Source organism: Somniosus microcephalus, chromosome 6, assembly GCF_052327205.1.
Source record: "Somniosus microcephalus isolate GS21.2 chromosome 6, FLI_Smic_1.0, whole genome shotgun sequence".
NCBI lineage: Eukaryota > Metazoa > Chordata > Chondrichthyes > Squaliformes > Somniosidae > Somniosus > Somniosus microcephalus.
The window spans coordinates 206,905,544-206,924,261 of NC_140992.1; the positions used below are offsets into that span (position 1 = coordinate 206,905,544).

General features: G+C 44.9%; 1 protein-coding gene across 2 annotated transcripts; it reads left to right on the plus strand.

The window, feature by feature from the left end:
• The first annotated feature begins 302 nt into the window (after positions 1-302).
• Positions 303-16,469, plus strand: LOC147116403 (chymotrypsinogen A-like). 2 transcript variants are annotated; one of them, XM_085989513.1, is made up of 7 exons: positions 303-435; positions 558-661; positions 13,196-13,275; positions 13,609-13,690; positions 14,864-15,052; positions 16,046-16,171; positions 16,257-16,469. In XM_085989513.1, the coding sequence occupies exons 1-7, from the start codon at positions 384-386 to the stop codon at positions 16,416-16,418; spliced, it is 795 nt and encodes a 264-aa protein (XP_085845639.1). In that variant the 5' UTR covers positions 303-383; the 3' UTR covers positions 16,419-16,469. The 2 variants fall into 2 exon arrangements, with proteins under 2 accessions (XP_085845639.1, XP_085845640.1); XM_085989514.1 differs by having other exon boundaries at positions 14,864-15,044; positions 16,038-16,171.
• Positions 16,470-18,718: the final 2,249 nt, after the last annotated feature.

Here is an 18,718-nt window from a genome sequence, read left to right on the forward strand (position 1 = left end):
CGATGCTCACGGACTAGCTGTGCGTTGATGAAGTGATAGCCCCTGTGGTTCATGAATGTACAGTTATTGTGTACAGGAGCACATAAGGCTGCATGTACACAATCAATGATACTCTGCATGTGGGGAAGTACAAATGTTGTAGATGCTTGCCAATTTTTTTTCAGATTTTCAATAACTTTGTACTCTTCATTTTCCATTTGTTTAGTTTGGAAAGGAATAAGCAGCATGTGCACTTGCTAATTTGCTTCAATGGCATTTTTTAATCTTTTTAATTGTTTTGTTATCTGTTTACGACAGCCCTACTGTATGGCACCTAAGGTTCAAGGCAACCGAAGTATATAAAACCCTTCACCATTTTCTTAAAGCTCCTAGTAACACAAACCATGGCATTCCTCTGGCTTCTCTCCTGCTTCGCCTTCATTGGAGCCACTTATGGTAATTTTGTTTTAAATCAAAATTCTACTTTTAATCATTGAAATGGAAGATATGGTTTTGGATAGTCAGACACTGTTGATAATGCAACATTGTAACAATTGCTTCTTTCTATCTGGGCACAGGCTGTGGCTCTCCGGCCATCACCCCTGTTGTCTCGGGCTATGCTCGAATTGTCAATGGTGAAGAGGCTGTTCCAGGATCCTGGCCCTGGCAGGTCTCCTTGCAGGTGAGCTAATGTTATTGAGCTATGTATAAAAGTAAATGGATTTATAATTGTTCTGTTGAAATTCAAGCAATTAACACCATCCTGTGCTGTATCTATTGGACATGCTCTTCTACACTTATATTAAATCCTTTTAGTTAAACATCTCATAGACCATATACAGTAGGGGGAAATAATGAAGGACTATTTGCTGCTTCTTGCTCATAAGATTGATGTGGCTGAAGAAGGGCCCGCACCCCATTCTAGTTCATCCAGATGAAAAGAAACTCTGCACATCGTATCATCCAATTGTTTTTTAAAATAATCCCAGGGCTTTTAATCGCCACTGTCCTTCTGGAAGCTTATTCCACGTATTCCTCATTCTTTGTGTGAAGAAGAATTTCTGTCGTCAACCTTATGTTGTCAGAAAGTGAACCCAGCACTGACACCCAGGGTACACCACTTCCAACCCTGGTCCAGTCCAAGGAACACCTGGAGTACTGCGTACAGTTTTGGTCTCCTTAGTTAAGGAGGGATATACTTGCATTGGAGGCAGTTCAGAGGAGGTTCACAAGGTTGATTCCTGAGATGACGGGGTTGACTTATGAAGAAAGGTTGAGCAGGTTGGGCCTATACTCAATGGAGTTTAGAAGAATGAGAGGTGATCTTATTGAAACATATAAGATACTGAGGGGGCTCGACAAGGTAAATGCAGAGAAGATGTTTCCCCTCATGGGGGAATCTAGAACTAGGGGGCATAGTTTCAGAATAAGGGGTTGCCCGTTTAAAACTGAGATGAGGAGGAATTTCTTCTCTCAGAGGGTCGTAAATCTATGGAATTCTCTGCCCCAGAAAGCTGTGGGGGCTGGGTCATTGAATATATTTAAGGTGGAGATAGACAGATTTTTGAACAATAAGGGAGTGAAGGGTTATGGGGAGTGGGCAGGGAAATGGAGCTGAGCCCAAGATCAGATCAGCCATGATCTCATTAAATGGCGGAGCAGGCTTGAGGGGCCAAATGGCCTACTCCTGCTCCTATTTCTTATGTTCTTATGTTCTTATGTATACCCTAACTCGTTGTTTTCTGCCCATCAATCATCTTTCTATTTTGCTAAAATTCCAGTTATACCACGTGCCTGAATTTTTCTAATAAGCTTCTTATGAGACACCTTATCAAACACCTTCTGAAAATCTATATATACTACACTTACTGCATTCCCTTTTTCTATCCAATCTGTCAATTCTTCAGAAAACATGACTTGCCTTTAACGAATCCAGGCTGGTGCCCTTAACACATTTCTAAATGCTCCCTAATTTTATTTTAAATTATAGGTTCTAAGAGTTCACCCACAAATGAGATTACATTACTTGGTTTATAGTTACCTGGTCAATCCTTCCCTCCCTTTTTGAACAAAGATGTTACATTGGTCACTCTCCAGTCCCAAGGTACAATTTGCAAATTTAAAGAGGATTGGCAAATTGTGGCCAGAGCCTCTGCTATCTCCTTTATGACTTCTTTCAACACCCTAGGGTGCCTCAAATTCTCCAAAAATATTTTTACAGCCAATTCCTCTTCTACAATCACCTCTAACAATTGTTCCACATCTTTCTCTAGTAAATCTACATTTTCACTTCTACCATCAATTGTATAAAAAAATGTAAAATATTTATGTAATATCCTGCCACACTTTCATCCTTCATAGTTAGACTCCATCCTTCATCTCTGGGTGGTCCTACCCTCTCTTTAAATATTTTTAATAACTTATTATATGCTTATAAAAGCCCTTATCATTTCTTTTTATATTATCTGTTATCCTTTTTCCATATTTCCTTTTAGCCACTCTAATCTCCCTTTTTACCTCCCCACCTTACTTTCTATATTCCTCTTGTTGTGTCCGTGTATAATAAGACACAGAAGACGGCAGGAGAACGGTACAACAGGTGTTTACTCAACGTGGCTTACATTGGAACTGATCTGTACAGATTACTACTCAGTGCTATATACAGGTGTGGTCACTGCCGGTACTGCAGTATACATGAGCTGTAAAAGATAGTTCCCCCCTTAAAGGTATATACATTACAATTCCTCCCCTTTTAGATTAACAGTACCATAACACTCATTTAACAATTAAATATCAAACTAATTACAATTAACACTTTTAACATGCAACATTAGCTGAAAATAGTCTATTTATATATTCAGTCTTTGGGGAGGCTTCCTGATCCTTTCTGGATAGCGCCTTTCCCGAGTGTCTTGCTCTTGGTGCGGAGACGATTCTGGCCCCCTGTCGTCGGTTGGTTCATCAGCTTCCGATGCTACTGTTTCTGGGGTAGATGCGACCTGTACGTCGGGTTCATCACCAGGTACGTATGGGCGAGGCATGGGGTTGACTTGTTCCTGTGACTCTAGGATCTGGTCAGCATGGCGTCTCACGATGCTCTCCCCAACGTCCACTATGTACATTAGTGGGCCCTGCCATGTGCATATCGTTCCTGGCTGCCATTTTTCTGTTCGGTAGTCGCGGGCCAAGACTGGTTGCCCTACATTGAAGCTCCTTTTTGGCTTCTCATGGATGTGCTGGAATTGCTTACTCTCAACATCTCTTCGTAAGTTTGGTCTGAGCAAATCCAGGTGAGATCTTAACCTTCGGTTAAAGAACATCATGGCTGGGGCCTGGTTGGTGACTGCATGTGTCACATTCCGGTAGGCGAACAGGAAATTGTCCACCTTGTGCTGCAGCGGAATGTTGTCATTGTACATAGCCTTTATTGCCTTCTTAAAGGTTTGTACGAACCTCTCAGCCAATCCATTTGTGGCTGGATGATACGGGGCGGATGTGTAATGCCTTACCCCATTCTTTTTCAAGAACCTCCGGAACTCTTCGGACACAAACTGTGGTCCGTTGTCGGAGCAAATCTGTTCTGGCAAGCCATGCTTGGCAAAAATGGTCCGTAGGACTGCAATAGTTTTCTCCGTGGTGGTGGAGGACATTTTGATGACCTCAGGCCATTTCGAGTGCGCATCCACGGCTATTAAAAACATTGAGTCCATGAATGGACCAGCAAAATCAATATGCACCCGTTGCCATGGAGATGAGGGCCACTCCCATGGGTGTAGAGGGGCCTGTGGTGGTGCATTTTGGACTTTCTGGCATCCTGAGCAGCTCTTGGTCAGGTCCTCGATTTGTTTATCGATTCCCAGCCACCACACATAAGCCCTGGCTAGGCTTTTCATTTTTACCCCTCCCAGATGACCCTCATGAAGCTCATTGAGTACTCTATCCCTTAACTTGGATGGAATTACCACTCGGGATCCACACATCAAGGTCCCCCAGCACACTGATAGCTGTTCTCTCCTTGTCGAGAATGCTGGCAACAGTGAGTCGCCATGTGCTGGCCATCCATTCACCGTCAAATCATATACCCGAGACAGTGTCGGGTCATTTCGGGTTTCCTTTTCGATACAAGCGTTAGTTACCAGTAGGTATTCAACTATAGTCGAATGGAATATTTCGACAGGATCCACTGCTGGTGCTTCCTCCGCAGTAGGCAGTGGCAGGCGTGATAGCCCATCAGCATTTCCATGCTGTTTCGTGCCCTTATATTCAATCTCATAGTGGTGCGCCCCTAGAAAAAGTGACCATCTTTGTAGTCGTTGCGCAGTCATCACCGGAACGCCCTTCTTCGGATTAAAAATGGAGACAAGAGGCTGGTGATCAATCAGCAAGGTGAATTTCTGCCCGTGCAGATAGTGATTGAACTTTTTCACTCCCCACACTAGGCTGAGGGCCTCCCTGTCAATCTGGGCGTAGTTACGCTTGGCTGAGATTAGTGATCGTGATGCAAAGGCTATTGGCCTCTCTGAGCCGTCCGAGAATTTGTGCGACAGCACCGCTCCAATGCCGTAGGGTGACGCATCACATGCCAACCGAATTGGTAATGCTGGTTTGTAATGGGGCTATACCTCTTTCGATGTGATTAGTGTTTTGCTCTTCTGGAAGCTCGTCTACATTCATCACTCCACTTCCATTGTAGACAAATTTGGCAAGAACTTATGGTAGTAGTTTACCAGCCCGAGGAACGACCTCAGTTGTGAAACATTTTCCGGTGCTGGAGCCTTGACTACTGCCTCAATCTTCTCTGGGGACTTATGTAACCCCTCTTTATCGATAACGTGGCCACAATACGAGATCTGTGTTCTAAAAAACTCGCATTTGGGGCGGTTAGCTCGGAGCCCATATTCCTGCAATCTAGTGAGCACCTGCTCCAGGTTGGCAAGGTGATCACTGTCATTTTCGCCCGTGACCAGGATGTCGTCCAAATAACACTGGGTCCCTGGGATCCCTTGCAGGACTTGTTCCATTGCCCTCTGCCAAATAGCCGGAGCTGATGCTACCCCGAATACCAGCCGGTTGTATTGGTAGAGACCTTTATGGGTGTTGATTGTGAGGTATTTTTTTGATGCTTCTTCTACCTCCATTTGCAGATACGCCTGGGCCAGATCAATCTTAGTGAAGCGTTTCCCTCCAGATAGCGAGGCGAAAATATCTTCAATCCGCGGAAGTGGATATTGTACGGTGTGAAGGACCGGGTTCACTGTTACCTTAAAGTCCCCACAGATGCGAACCTTCCTTGGTTCCCCAGGCGTGCTGCTCAACGACTTTTTCATCATGGGGACGATGGGTGTAGCCCACTCGCTCCAGTCTACCTTGGACAGTACACCTGAACGTTCCAGACTCTCCAGCTCTGCTTTGACGGCTGGGTGGATCGCATAAGGTACCGGTCTGGCCTTAAAAAATTTTGGGCTTGCATTTTCTTCAATTTTAATCATCGCTGTCATGCCTTTTAGTGTTCCGAGTCCTTGCTGGAACATTTCTTTCGCGTCAGTTAGGATCTTTGACAGTCGCCCAGGTGTGACGTCGTCATCCTTTTTGTCAGCCACAGTCAGTGCCAATCCAGTTGTATTTTCCAGATCCATTCACGTCCCAGTAATGTTGGTCCTCCATCTTGCAATACATACAGGTCTAGTTTTGGTGTTTCCTTACCGTTAAATATAACGGTCACCCTTATTTTTCCTTTGGGGTAGACTTTTTGCCCCATGTACGTCTTCAAAATAATTTTTGTGTCTCTGAAGGGTATGTGTGAGAATAGCCGCTCATAGTCCTGTCAGTTTATGACTGTTAGGGCTGATCCTGTGTCCAATTCCATCTTTACCTGGACTCCTGCTATCTTGAGAGTGACCCAAATGGTTCGGTGATCCTCCGTTATGATCACATTATGTAGTTTCAGACAACTCAGTTCCCTGCTTTTGGAGTCGTTATCACTCTTTTGTTCGTCTGAACTATTCTCCGTCATCTTATGTACCTTCTTGTACTTTCCTTTGGTAGGTTTCTTATTGCTGGTTTTCTTTCCCGACCTGCAGACTCGTGCTATGTGTCCTACTTTTCCACACTGTCTGCACACTTTGTCTTTGAACCAGCAATCATTCTGGTCGTGTGTTGTTCTGCCGCAGCGATAACACTTCTCTGTTCCATATGACATTTCGTTTGTGCCATATTCTTGCGGTCTCTGTTGTATCTCTGCAGCGCCCCGTGCTGCTGCTTCATATGATACCACAATGCTGAAAGCCTTTTCCAGCGTAAGGTCCTTTTCAGATAAAAGCCGTTTCTAGGTTCCTTTACTTTGAAGCCCACACACAAAGTTGTCCCTTAAGGTATCTGCCAGTCCCGCTCCAAACTGGCAGTGTTTCGATAGTTTGCGCAGTTCTGTTAAATAATCAGCATTGCTTTCATCCTTATGCTGGTTCCGTTTGTGAAACTTGAATCTTTCTGCTATCAGCAGCGGTGTGGGGTTTAAATGTTCTTGTAGTATCGTTACTGTTAAGTCTGTGTGTTCTAGTTGTATTTAAGATTAATTACTGACACAGACTACAAGAATAACGTTTCAACAGGTCTTTACTAGTTGGAGGTCAGGGCTATACTAACAGCAATATCACTACACAGTACTTATATACCGGTGGTCACCACCGGTATTACGTATACAGCAGCCAGAGAAAGTAGTACATCTCTTAAGGTGGAACAGGCTTAAGTTCTCTTAAGGTGGAACAGGTTACATACACCACAATCCTCCCTTTTTAGCTTAACAGTCATATCCCCATTTAACATAACATAATAACATATATACATATATAACTTCAGGTATAAACAGTTCAAAGGTTCAGTCTCTCAGGAGGCCTTCTGATTCGGGTTGGGTAACGTCTTTCAGTGGTCTCTGATTCTTGTTGCTGAGGTGACTCCTCTAGTTGGTTTCCTATGTATTGGACGTCATCATCAGGTACATTCCCTGCCGAGGTAGATGCTTCAGGTTCATTAACATCTTCCACAGTTGTCTCTGTCGCAACCATGGGTTCGACCCTTGCTCTCGATTCTACCAGTTGATCCGCATGACGCCTTATCACATTGTTACCAATATCTACTGTGTACATCAGAGGTCCTTGTCTGGCCTGAATTGTTCCGGACTGCCATTTTTCGTTTCCATAGTCCCTTGCCAACACTGGTTGTCCTACGTCGAAACTTCGAGTGGTCTTGTTATTAATATGCCGGAACTGTTTCTTTTCCACTTCCCTCCGCACATTTGGTTTTAACAAGTCCAACCTGGACCGCAACCTCCTGTTATAAAACATCATGGCAGGACTTTGGTTAGTTACTGCATGAGCGGCGTTTCGATATGCCATTAGGAAATTGTCCACCTTGTGTTGTAGCAGAATCTGATCATTGTTCATGGCCTTTATTGCCTTTTTGAATGTTTGGACAAATCTCTCGGCCAACCCGTTTGTCGCCGGATGATATGGGGCAGAGGTATAATGTTTCACCCCATTCTTCTTTAAGAATTTTTGGAATTCTTCCGACACGAACTGTGGTCCGTTGTCCGAACATATCTGTTCTGGCAATCCGTTCCTTGCGAATATTGTTCTTAACACCGCAATTATCTTTTCTGAAGTAGTGGTATTCATCTTGATCACTTCTGGCCATTTGGAATGTGCGTCCACCGCAATTAGGAACATGGAGTCCATGAATGGACCAGCAAAGTCAATATGTACGCGCTGCCATGGGGCTGAAGGCCATTCCCATGGGTGTAGTGGTGCGATCGGAGGTGCATTTTGCACTTTTTGGCACCCAGCGCAGCTTTTCGTCAACTCCTCTATCTGTTGGTCAATACCCGGCCACCATACATAAGCCCTAGCAAGACTCTTCATCTTAACTCCCCCCAGATGACCTTCATGCAGTTCCTTTAGAACTCTTTCCCTTAACTTGGGAGGAATAATCACTCTTGTCCCGTACATCAAAGTACCATGGCAGACGGACAGCTGGTCTCGCCTTGCCGAGGATGCCGGTAACAGAGGATCACCATGTGTTGGCCATCCCTTCACTGTCATCTCATAGACTCGGGACAGTGTCGGGTCGTTCCTGGTTTCTCTTTCAATACTTGCATTGGTGACTGGTAAACACTTGATGATGGTCGAATGAAATAACTCAACAGGGTCAACTTTTGTCGTCTCTTCTTCTTCAGGTAGTGGCAGGCGCGACAGCCCATCAGCATTGCCATGCTGCTTTGTACCTTTGAATTGTATTTGATATTGATGTGCCCCTAGGAAAAGGGACCATCTCTGGAGCCTCTGTGCTGTCATCACCGAAACACCCTTCTTAGGGTTAAAAATGGATACCAACGGCTGATGGTCTGTCAGAAGTGTGAATTTTTGGCCCTGCAGGTAATGATTAAACTTCTTCACTCCCCATACAAGGCTGAGAGCCTCCCTATCGATCTGCGCATAGTTGCACTCAGCGGAGGTCAATGATCTGGATGCAAACGCGACTGGCCTTTCCGTGCCATTTGGCAACTTGTGTGAGAATACTGCCCCAATACCATATGGAGAAGCATCACAAGCCAACCGAATAGGCAGTGTCGGGTTAAAGTGAGCCAACACTTCCTCTGAGGTGATCAATTCTTTGCTTTTGCGAAATGCCTTCTTACAGTTTTCGCTCCATTCCCATGGTACCCCCTTCTGTAAAAGAGCATTCAGCGGGTGCAGTACCGTGGATAGATTCGGTAGAAACTTATGGTAATAGTTAATCAATCCTAGAAACAACCTCAACTGAGAGACATTATCCGGAGCGGGAGCCTTTACAGCTGCCTCTATCTTGTCAGGAGACTTATGAAGCCCCTCCCGGTCAATGACATGACCACAGTACGAGATCCGCTTCTGAAAGAACTCACATTTCTGCCGATTAACTCGAAGTCCATACTCTTTCAGTCTGTTGAGCACCAGTTCCAAGTTTGCGAGGTGTTCTTCATCATCATCTCCTGTAATCAGAGTATCGTCCAGGTAACATTGTGTGCCTGGAATTCCCTGTAATACCTGCTCCATGGCCCTCTGCCAAATTGCTGGAGCCGATGCCACTCCAAAAACCAGCCTATTATACTGGTACAAACCTCTATGCGTGTTGATCGTGAGGTACTGGCGTGACTCTTCTTCAACCTCCATCTGCAAGTACGCCTGCGCCAGGTCTATCTTGGTGAAGTGTTTCCCGCCAGACAACGAAGCAAAAATATCCTCAATCCGCGGAAGCGGATACTGCACCGTGTGAAGCACCGGATTAACGGTGATCTTGAAGTCTCCACAGATGTGAACCTTCCCTGGTTCTCCTGGCTTGTTGCTCGAAGGACGTTTCATAACGGGAACAATGGGCGTAGCCCACTCACTCCAATCTACCTTAGACAGTACACCTGAATGTTCTAGCGCTTCCAGTTCCGCTTCTACAGCAGGTCGTATTGCATAGGGTACCGGTCTGGCTTTGAAAAATTTTGGGTGTGCATGTTCATCAATCTTGATGTTTGCTGTAATTCCTCTCAGTGTTCCCAGTCCCTGCTGGAACACCTCTTTAGCATCATCCAATATTCTGGACAATCGTTTAGGTTTGACATCTGTTTCCCCGGAATCTACCGTTAGTGCCTTTAAGGAGTGCCAGTCCATATTCATTTTCCTAATCCACTCCCGTCCCAGTAGTGGTGGACCTCCTTCAGGTAGCACATATAAGTCCATTACTTGGCTTTCTTTGCCCTTGTGGACCACTTTTACCTCTATCTTTCCGATGGGGTACACTCTTTGCCCCATGTATGTTTTCAATATAATCTCCGTATCCCGTAGGGGAATATGTTGGAATAACCTTTTGTAATCTTTCTTATTCATGACCGTCAATGCCGATCCAGTGTCCAATTCCATCTTTACTTGGACTCCTGCTATCTGAAGAGTGACCCAAATTGTCTGGAGATCTGCATCCTTACCAACGTTGTGTACTCTTAAGCTACCCAGTTCATTACTGCTGGCGTCTGAATCTGACTTCTGTTCGTTCGAACTGTTCTTTGTCACCTTGTGTACCTTTATGTATTTTCCTTGCGGTGACTTTTTGTTGCTGGTCTTCTTTCCTGACCGGCATACTTTAGCTATGTGGCCAAGCCTGACACACGTTCTGCATTCTTGGTTTTTAAACCAACACTGGTTCTGATCGTGCGTTGTCTTTCCACAACGATAACATTTTACAGTACTCAAAACCAATTGATTTGTACTGAGTTCCGGTGACCGTAGCTGCATTACAGCCGTGCCTCTCGCTGCGGCTTCGTGTGATGCTGCCATAGTGACCGCTTTCTCAAGCGTCAGCTCATTCTCCTCGAGCAGTCGCTTTTGTGTATCTTCTTTTAATAATCCACACACAAATTTATCTCTTAGCGCATCTGTTAGTCCCATTCCAAACTGACAGTACTTTGCTAGCTTACGCAATTCCATTAAATATTCAGCATTGCTTTCATCTTTCAGCTGCTTTCTGCTGTAAAATTTAAATCGTTCCGCTAGCATCAGCGGCATGGGGTTTAGATGATTTCTCAGGACAGTAACAATCTCCTCGAACGTCTTCTCCGCCGGTTCATCTGGTGATAAAAGGTGTTTCAATTGCCCGTATGTCTTCGCACCCATTAAGTTTAATAAAGTTAGTGCTTTCTCATCATCTGGGATTTTATTTGCTTTACAATAATTTTGTATGCGTTCTACATACGTGGCCCAATCTTCGATGTCGCTATCAAAGGTATTAATGTTCCCATGTTTAGGCATCGTTGCAATTTTTTTTTTTTAGTGATTTCCCTTTTTCCAAGATGGCGGCTTCCCGCTCTTGTCTTCGTCCTCCGCCTACAAAATGGCGGTTTCCCGTGCTTGGCCGTCTTTCCCGCGCTTGGCCGTCTTTCCCGTGCTCGCCTTCTTCACCCGCTGGCTGCAATGGCGTTTGGCGTGCCGCTGCTGCTCCCCTTTCCCAGCGGTTAGTAACTCCCCCGACGCTGTCTCCGCTTCACCGCGGCTCCCTCGGGCATTCGCGCTTCCCCGATGTCGTGCCTCGCAGCCCTTCTTGCAGCCCGGTTATTAGCACCGGCTGCGTTCGCCTTCACCGCGGCTCTCGCGCCTTTAGTCGCCCCAGACGCTGCGCCTTTTTGGCCCGAATGCGGCCCGGCCCTTATCACCAGCCGCGATCGATGTCCCCGCGCTGCGCCTTTCGGCCCGAATGCGGCCCGGCCCTTATCTCCGGTCGCGATCGATCTCACCGCCCTTATTCCTCCATCTTCCCTCCCCGTCTGTACAGCCAACGCGTCCGACTTTCTGCTCGCGTCGCTGACCGGCTTACCCACCACCGAGGTAGAAGGAAGATAGCTGACTGCCGCTGATGGAGGCTTCGAGTTCAGGATATCTTCTGCACTCCGGGTTCTCGATGCCTGCCGCGCGATGTGTCTTCCAGCAGGGTGATGAGGGTGGATGCCTCTCTTCGACGCCCGTTCTGTGGACGAAGCCGCCGTGGATATAAACTGCCGCAGGGTAAGAATCGGACTCGTCGCCACTGTTATGTCTGTGTGTTCTAGTTGTATTTAAGTTTAATTACTGACACAGACTACAAGAATAACGTTTCAACAGGTCTTTACTAGTTGGAGGTCAGGGCTATACTAACAGCAATATCACTACACAGTACTTATATACCGGTGGTCACCACCGGTATTACGTATACAGCAGCCAGAGAAAGTAGTACATCTCTTAAGGTGGAACAGGCTTAAGTTCTCTTAAGGTGGAACAGGTTACATACACCACAGTTACTATGTCTTCAAAACTCTTTTCCATTGGCTTCGTTGGGGTTACTCGATTTCGTAATAAACCATACGTCTTTGCACCCATTAAATTTAACAATACCAACGCTTTCTTGTCATCTGACACCTCATTTGCCTTGCAGTATACCTCTATTCGTTCGACATATGTAGTCCAATCTTCGACTTCATTGTGAAATGCGGTGATACTGCCACTCTTCGGCATTTTGGGTGTGGTTTAAAATGGCGTCTCCCAATGGCTTAAAATGGCGTCTCCCGTGCTTTCCTTCCTCCCCGCTGCTGCCAATGCCGCTCCCGGCAGTTCTCGTGGCAATGGCGGCGCCCTGTATGTTTCGCGCGCTTCTCCTGCGCTGCTGCCAATGCCGCTCTCGGCGGTCCTCGTGGCAATGGCAGTGCCTCACGGGTTTCTGTGCGTCTCTCTCTCCCTCTCTTCGACGCTGCTCCGCCCCTGAACAGCAGCTGCGCCCTGTGCGCTCTGCCCTCTCTCTCTCTCTCCCCCGTCGACGCTGCTCGGCCCTTTGCTGTGCCGCTCGGTCGGGCTCTAGACCGCCGCTGTCCAGGAAGGGTCTGCACACTACCTGTTGCCAGCCCATTTCGCTGGACCACCTCGACTGGAAAGCCAAGCCTGGCTCTCGACAGCCTCCCCCGCAATTCTCGAGTCTCTGCTGGATGACTGGGCGGTTGCCCATGGTCGACGCCCGAGTCTCTGGCCTTGACCTCCAATCCACTGATCTCCAGGAACGAATCCCTGGGAGGTGATGCAGAGTTGCAGGTAGGTTCGAACTTGCCTTGTCGCCAATGTTGTGTCCGTGTATAATAAGACACAGACTGCAGGAGAACGGTACAACAGGTGTTTACTCAACGTGGCTCACATTGGAACTGATCTGTACAGATTACTACTCAGTGCTATATACAGGTGTGGTCACTGCCGGTACTGCAGTATACATGAGATGTAAAAGATAGTTCCCCCCTTAAAGGTATATACATTACACCTCTTAATTGTTTTTAGTATTAATAGCTCTAATTTTATCATATGCTTCCCTTTTAAAGTTTCAGTTTAGTTTTATTATCTGTATATCCTTGGAACTCAATTCTTCAATGCATCCCTTTTCGTTTATATGAATACATTTATTTTCCACTCTATCTCATATTTGAAAATTTCCCACTGCTGATCTGACGACCTGTTTGCTAACTTCCCTACCCAGTCAATTGGGTCCAGGTCCCTTCTTATAGACAAATCCAGTTCGCAGTATGGAGACCCCACCCCCTCCCCTTCGAATAAAATGAGGCCCACTTTACAATGAGAAAAAATTTAAGAAGATGTTGCCATGGTGATAATGAGCATTCTGTTTCTTTGTGTAACAGAGCAGCAGTGGCTGGCATTTCTGTGGAGGCTCTTTGATCAATGAAAACTGGGTTGTCACTGCTGCACATTGTGGTGTGAGGTAAGTCTTAATACTAGGCCTGCAAAAAGAGAAAAAAAAACTGGAACTGCAGCTCTAAAGCTTCATTGATGAGGGATAATGCAGCTTTGGCTGCCATTTTTGATCAAAGTAAAACCTAGTGCAAGATGTATATTGCAGGTGGGGGAAGAACATTGATCTGACTAATAGTAAGATCCTTCCTTGAATAGAGTCAGGGAAGATGGTTGGAGAGTGACGATGACAAGAAAGTACAGTTTTCACTTTTAAATCCTGGTAGACTGAAGCCTGTAGTTGCTGACATTTTGCTACAAATGTATTCACTGTCACCTCTTATTTCTCTTTTGTCTGGCACAGTACTGAAGATTTTGTTGTTGTTGGTGCCCATGACAAAAGCTTAACAACAGAAAAGAGCCAGGAATCCATGTCTGTTGCCAAGGTATGTATGGATCCCTCTGTAAACCTAGGATTATGTTTGAATTCAGTTCAAGTTTGGATTAAATCACTGTTAAGATCCAAAATAATGGGGGGAATTGGGTGCCACAGAGAATGGCCACACTTGATTCTGGCATTGGATGTCCAAAATGGAAAAGTGTTCCATTCACCAATACTAATATTCCTCACCTTGTTGAGCATTAAAACATTGTAATTCTGACAACAGAATCATCAATCAAGTTGAACCCAATTGGAAAGAAGAGTTACTTTCAGGTGTTTATTGAGGCAAGAAAGAAAGAAGCAGGTGGCGGGGACAGATTCTTCACATGCCACATGCCCCTAAGCTTTGGGCCTCAGTTTCAATGCAGTCCATATTGATTTCAATCTCCAATTTCCCAGCCCACTGAGCCTCCAGCAGTATTTACTTTGTGATGAATTGTTAGTAAAATTACTGGCATTACAATAATTGAGGTGACAAGCTCATGCAGACGTATATGCACACACCAGGCAGGATTAGACCTTTCACTTTTTATACATGAAATTGTGTGACTGAAAAGTCCGCAAATGCCAATGCTGACGAAACATTAAGGTCAAGGCTTGCAAACAAAAACAGTGAGTTCGGTCTCAAAAGCCTTTAAGTACTTGGAACTGGGATACTATTAAGACTGAGAACCAACCAAACAAATCACATTTTTATTTAAAATAAGTGAACCTCACTTAGATTGAATGCGAATTGACAGGCCTGAATCTTTAAAACTCACTTGTTATCAATGGACGTTTTAGTTCTAATTTACAGAGAATATGATAAGAGTCCTATTGTGGTTAAAGCTCTATAAAGAATATCAAATTTGGAAAAAAAAATTGGTGATGTATTTTATGCAACAGTTTACCGAGTGCCACCATGAGCCTCAATTTGTTTCAGTTTTTATTTTGTGCGTCTATTTATTTTCCATTAACTTGCTGACTAGCCACTCTTTTATTCAGTGATGTTTTTTAACTTGTATCTTCAATGAGCAATGGCCCATCTACAGGTGCTGCTACAAATTAGCATTTGTTTAAGCAAGGGTTTCCCCTCCGAAATCCAGCAAAGTCTGCAGCTATTTATCTTAAGGAACTACGCACATGTAAAACACAAGAGTAATAAGCACAGCCACTATTCCTGCTCTTTCTATTACAGGTCATTACTCATCCCAAGTGGAACCGTTACACCATTAACTATGATGTTTCTGTAGTGAAGCTCGCATCTACTGCTCATTTCAACAGTCACGTATCCGCAGTCTGCCTTGCTGCTGTATCTGATTACTACCCAGATGGCATGAAGTGTGTCACAACAGGATGGGGAAGGACCCGCGCCAGCCGTACGTCAGTTCCAAACGTTAGAAAACAATCTAACATGACACAGTTGAGTCGTTCTCTGCAATAGTTGTCAGTTTCGTATCTTCATACTCTTCCCTTGGAGAATAGTGGAAGGATTCACAGGCTGACTGACAGGCCGCGACGTGAATGCTCCTTCCACGGCGGTAACTATTGTCATACCAGCCGATATGGCGGTTAGTCCCATACTGCGGGAAGGTTTTATTGGCTCCCACAACCCATACAATGAAGGGGGAACCACCCACACCCACTAGATGCAAGTATCTCACTCCGGTCTCCATTCGCCAGGACTCTCTGGAGCAGGATTCGAACCTTGCACCTTCTGACTCAGCATTCTGCCACTAAGCTAAAGGCTATCGTGACCAAATGTCACTTTTCATGTGCTCATATTGAATGTCAATATAGCTGCATTTTCAAAAATTAATTTGTGGAAATGTTTTAATGAATTAATATGAATATGATTGACATTGGAAGGCTTAGTTTCTGCTGGTTAGCAGGAAGAGTTCCGGAGTTACTCGGGTTCTTGCTGCCCTGATCGGTTTTTAGTAATAATCTAATGGCATCACAGGACACTGTTAACCAGATTGTTCAAATGGTGGGTTATAATGAGGAGGCAACGCTCAAGAAGCCAACTGTGGAGACGAGCAAATCCTGGTGTTAAAAAAAGAGAAACAAATAGCAAAACATTTTTACGATAGCAAAATACTGCAGATGCTGGAAATCCGAAATAACAACAGAAAATGCTGGAAAAACTCAGCAGGCCAGGCAACATCTGTGGAGAGAAATTAGAGTCAACGTTTCGGGTCTAACCCTTTTTTCAAAACTGGAAAGGAAATGAAATAGATCGAAAGGCCCGTCACAATAGTCCGAAAACAAATCTATTTCTTACTTGCATTGTAATGTAACCCTTCAAGGATTAAAGCAAGGCAAAAGCTTTAGCAAAAAATTGATTCAGACTTCATTTAATTTACTTGCAGCTGCCGAGCGCCCTGACAAACTGCAGCAAGCAGCCCTTCCTCTCCTTAGCAACGCTAACTGTAAGCATTACTGGGGTAACAGGATCAGCGACATCATGATCTGTGCTGGTGCAGCCGGCGCGTCCTCTTGCATGGTATGAACCTGTTCGGAGGTATTTAAATCTTTCTTCGATTGTAACGAAATGGAAACTCAAAAGTTTTTTTCTCTCCCGTTTACAGGGTGACTCTGGTGGCCCTCTTGTCTGTCAGAAGAACAATGTCTGGAACTTGGTTGGCATCGTTTCTTGGGGCAGCAGCCTCTGCTCCACCAAAAGTCCTGGGGTCTACGCCCGTGTGACTGAGCTCAGAGGGTGGATTGATGAGACCATTGCAGCTAACTGAATGCAAAACAAAAACGTGAAACGAAAATTAAAATAAATGGATTAATTCAAATGCATTTTGACCTCGTCTCTTTCTTATTGGCCCTGCCCTGTGATGTAAATTACAATCCGTTACAGACTTTAATAAAAAGTATTCATTTTTGGGATATTGGTGTCGCTGGCAAGGCCAGCATTTATTGCCCATCTCTAGTTGCCCTTGAGAAGGTGGTGGGAGGCCTTCTTCTGGAACCGCTGCAGTCCGTGTGGTGAAGGTACTCCCACAGTGCTGTTAGGGAGGCAGTTCCAGGATTTTAACCCAGCGATGATGAAGGAACTGCAATATATGTCCAAGTCAGGATGGTGTGTGACTTGGAGGGGAACTTGCAGGTGGTGGTGTTCCCATGCATCTGCTGCCCTTTGTCCTTCTAGGTGGTCGAGGTCGCTGGTTTGTGAGGTGCTCAGGTAATAAAGTTTGTAGTCTATTATCTTTTATATTGGAAAATAAAATATTTGCACCAATTGGAAAAATACAGTAAAGTTGCACTTTAATTATAACACTGATATACCACAACCTCGCACGCTGCTCATCATTCACTTGTTAATAGAAAAAAATACCCATACAAAACACCACCTCAAATCTAGGTTTTCTTGCACCTCATTCACCAGAAGTTTTCAAAACGGAATTGGATAAATACTTAAAAAGGAAAAATTTGCAGAGCTACAGGGAAAGAGCAGGGGAGTGGGACTAATTGGATAGCTCTTTCAAAGAGTTAGCACAGGCACGGTGGGCCGAAGGGCCTCCTTCTGTGCTGTATGATTCCATGATTTATTGTTCTAAACTAGAAAGAAGCTTCATCAAAATACCCCCTCAAAGTATGACACACAGATGCACACTCAATGTAAAGTTTACATTTCCTGAGTTTATTTACTATAATTGCAAGCACGCATCATGTTGAGTGTGGTGGGCGGAAGACCTCGTACCTCAGTGGCTGGCGTTGAAACAAGGACTCATTGCATTGTCAATAACGCAAACTCAGTCTTCCACAGGACCTCAAAGCTGAAACTCCTTACCTCCTTCAATCTTCCTACTATAGTCTACAGGTTCTTAAAATGCAAGTGGACATCGCCTACCCATTGCAGCTCTGTGATTTATCTGGCTTTCTCTCCCACTCTTCAACTTTGGTAGTGTTTTGCATTATGAGCCTTGGCCCTTCAATCAGGTCTTTCAATTTAATAAGAATAACTTTTGCTGACTGCGTTTCAGAGGAATTATCTCAACTAGATTGCACACACCAACCAATTCTCTTACCGCAACGAGCTGTGACAAGCGAATTCTAGGTGGTATACTATTGGGTTCAGGTGCCCCGTGCACAGGAAACTTGACTGAGCTTGACTGGGTTTTAAGTTTCTCAAAAACACTGAGATAATATTGAGTGGTTGTGCATATTTGTGTATAAACATGAATGGGAAAAAATGAAAATACAGCAGCAGACATATAGGTGGGATGAGAGTGTAGGTGTGTATGTGTGTTGTAGAAATAGGGGGGGTACTGGGGTTATTGTCTCTGGCCAGTCAGAAGTATCTGAGCTGCTCCAGAGCCCCGTGCAGTTTTGAATCACTCCCCTTTTCTGGTTCTGACTGCCGGACTTATTTCAGTAGCGATGTAGACAAAACGAGACTCGTGGTTGGGTGCAAAGAAGACCAGTATTTATTGAAATAAAAAGAAATGAATTGAAAATATTGAATACAGCACACTTTACTTAATACAGCACACCTTTGCTTAATACAGCACACCTTTGCTTAATACAGCACTTTTGCTTAATACAGGACACCTTTGCTTAATACAGCACACCTTTGCTTAATACAGCACACCTTTGCTTAATACAACACTTTTACTTAACAGGGGAGGAGAAACGGACACATCGAGGGAAAATTGACTAAAATTACAATTTAACAAAATTCCCCTTAATTCCCACCCCTTATACCTATCTAGGTTGCCTTGTAATGGGCCAGAAAGTTTTATGCTCACCAGTAAACGCCTGCTCCGTGCCCCTGCAGTCTTAGATTCTTCACCGCCCCGAAGTGGAGATACCCCAGTAATTCAAAAGTAACTGCTGGTATTCCACTCCTTTGGGCGGGCTGTTGAGTTGTTCTTCTTGCAGGCAGAGCACGGAGGCGAGGCGGCAGAGAGAGAGAGAGAATGGCTTCCCGAGAGGCTATCTTTATACCCCATTGGGAGCCGTTGTCATCGCGCCCAAATCTGGATGTATCTGGGCTATACAAAGGGGATCGATCTGTCCCCATTGACTGTAATGGGTTTGA

What these genes read in the sequence shown, in the direction of transcription:
- LOC147116403 (XM_085989513.1), top strand. Translation starts at nt 384, where the DNA reads ATGGCATTCCTCTGGCTTCTCTCCTGCTTCGCCTTCATTGGAGCCACT. An exon ending in CTTCATTGGAGCCACTTATG is followed by an intron (nt 436 to 557) that starts GTAATTTTGTTT and finishes ATCTGGGCACAG; the next exon opens with GCTGTGGCTCTCCGGCCATC. An exon ending in CCCGCGCCAGCCGTACGTCA is followed by an intron (nt 15,053 to 16,045) that starts GTTCCAAACGTT and finishes GCAGCTGCCGAG; the next exon opens with CGCCCTGACAAACTGCAGCA.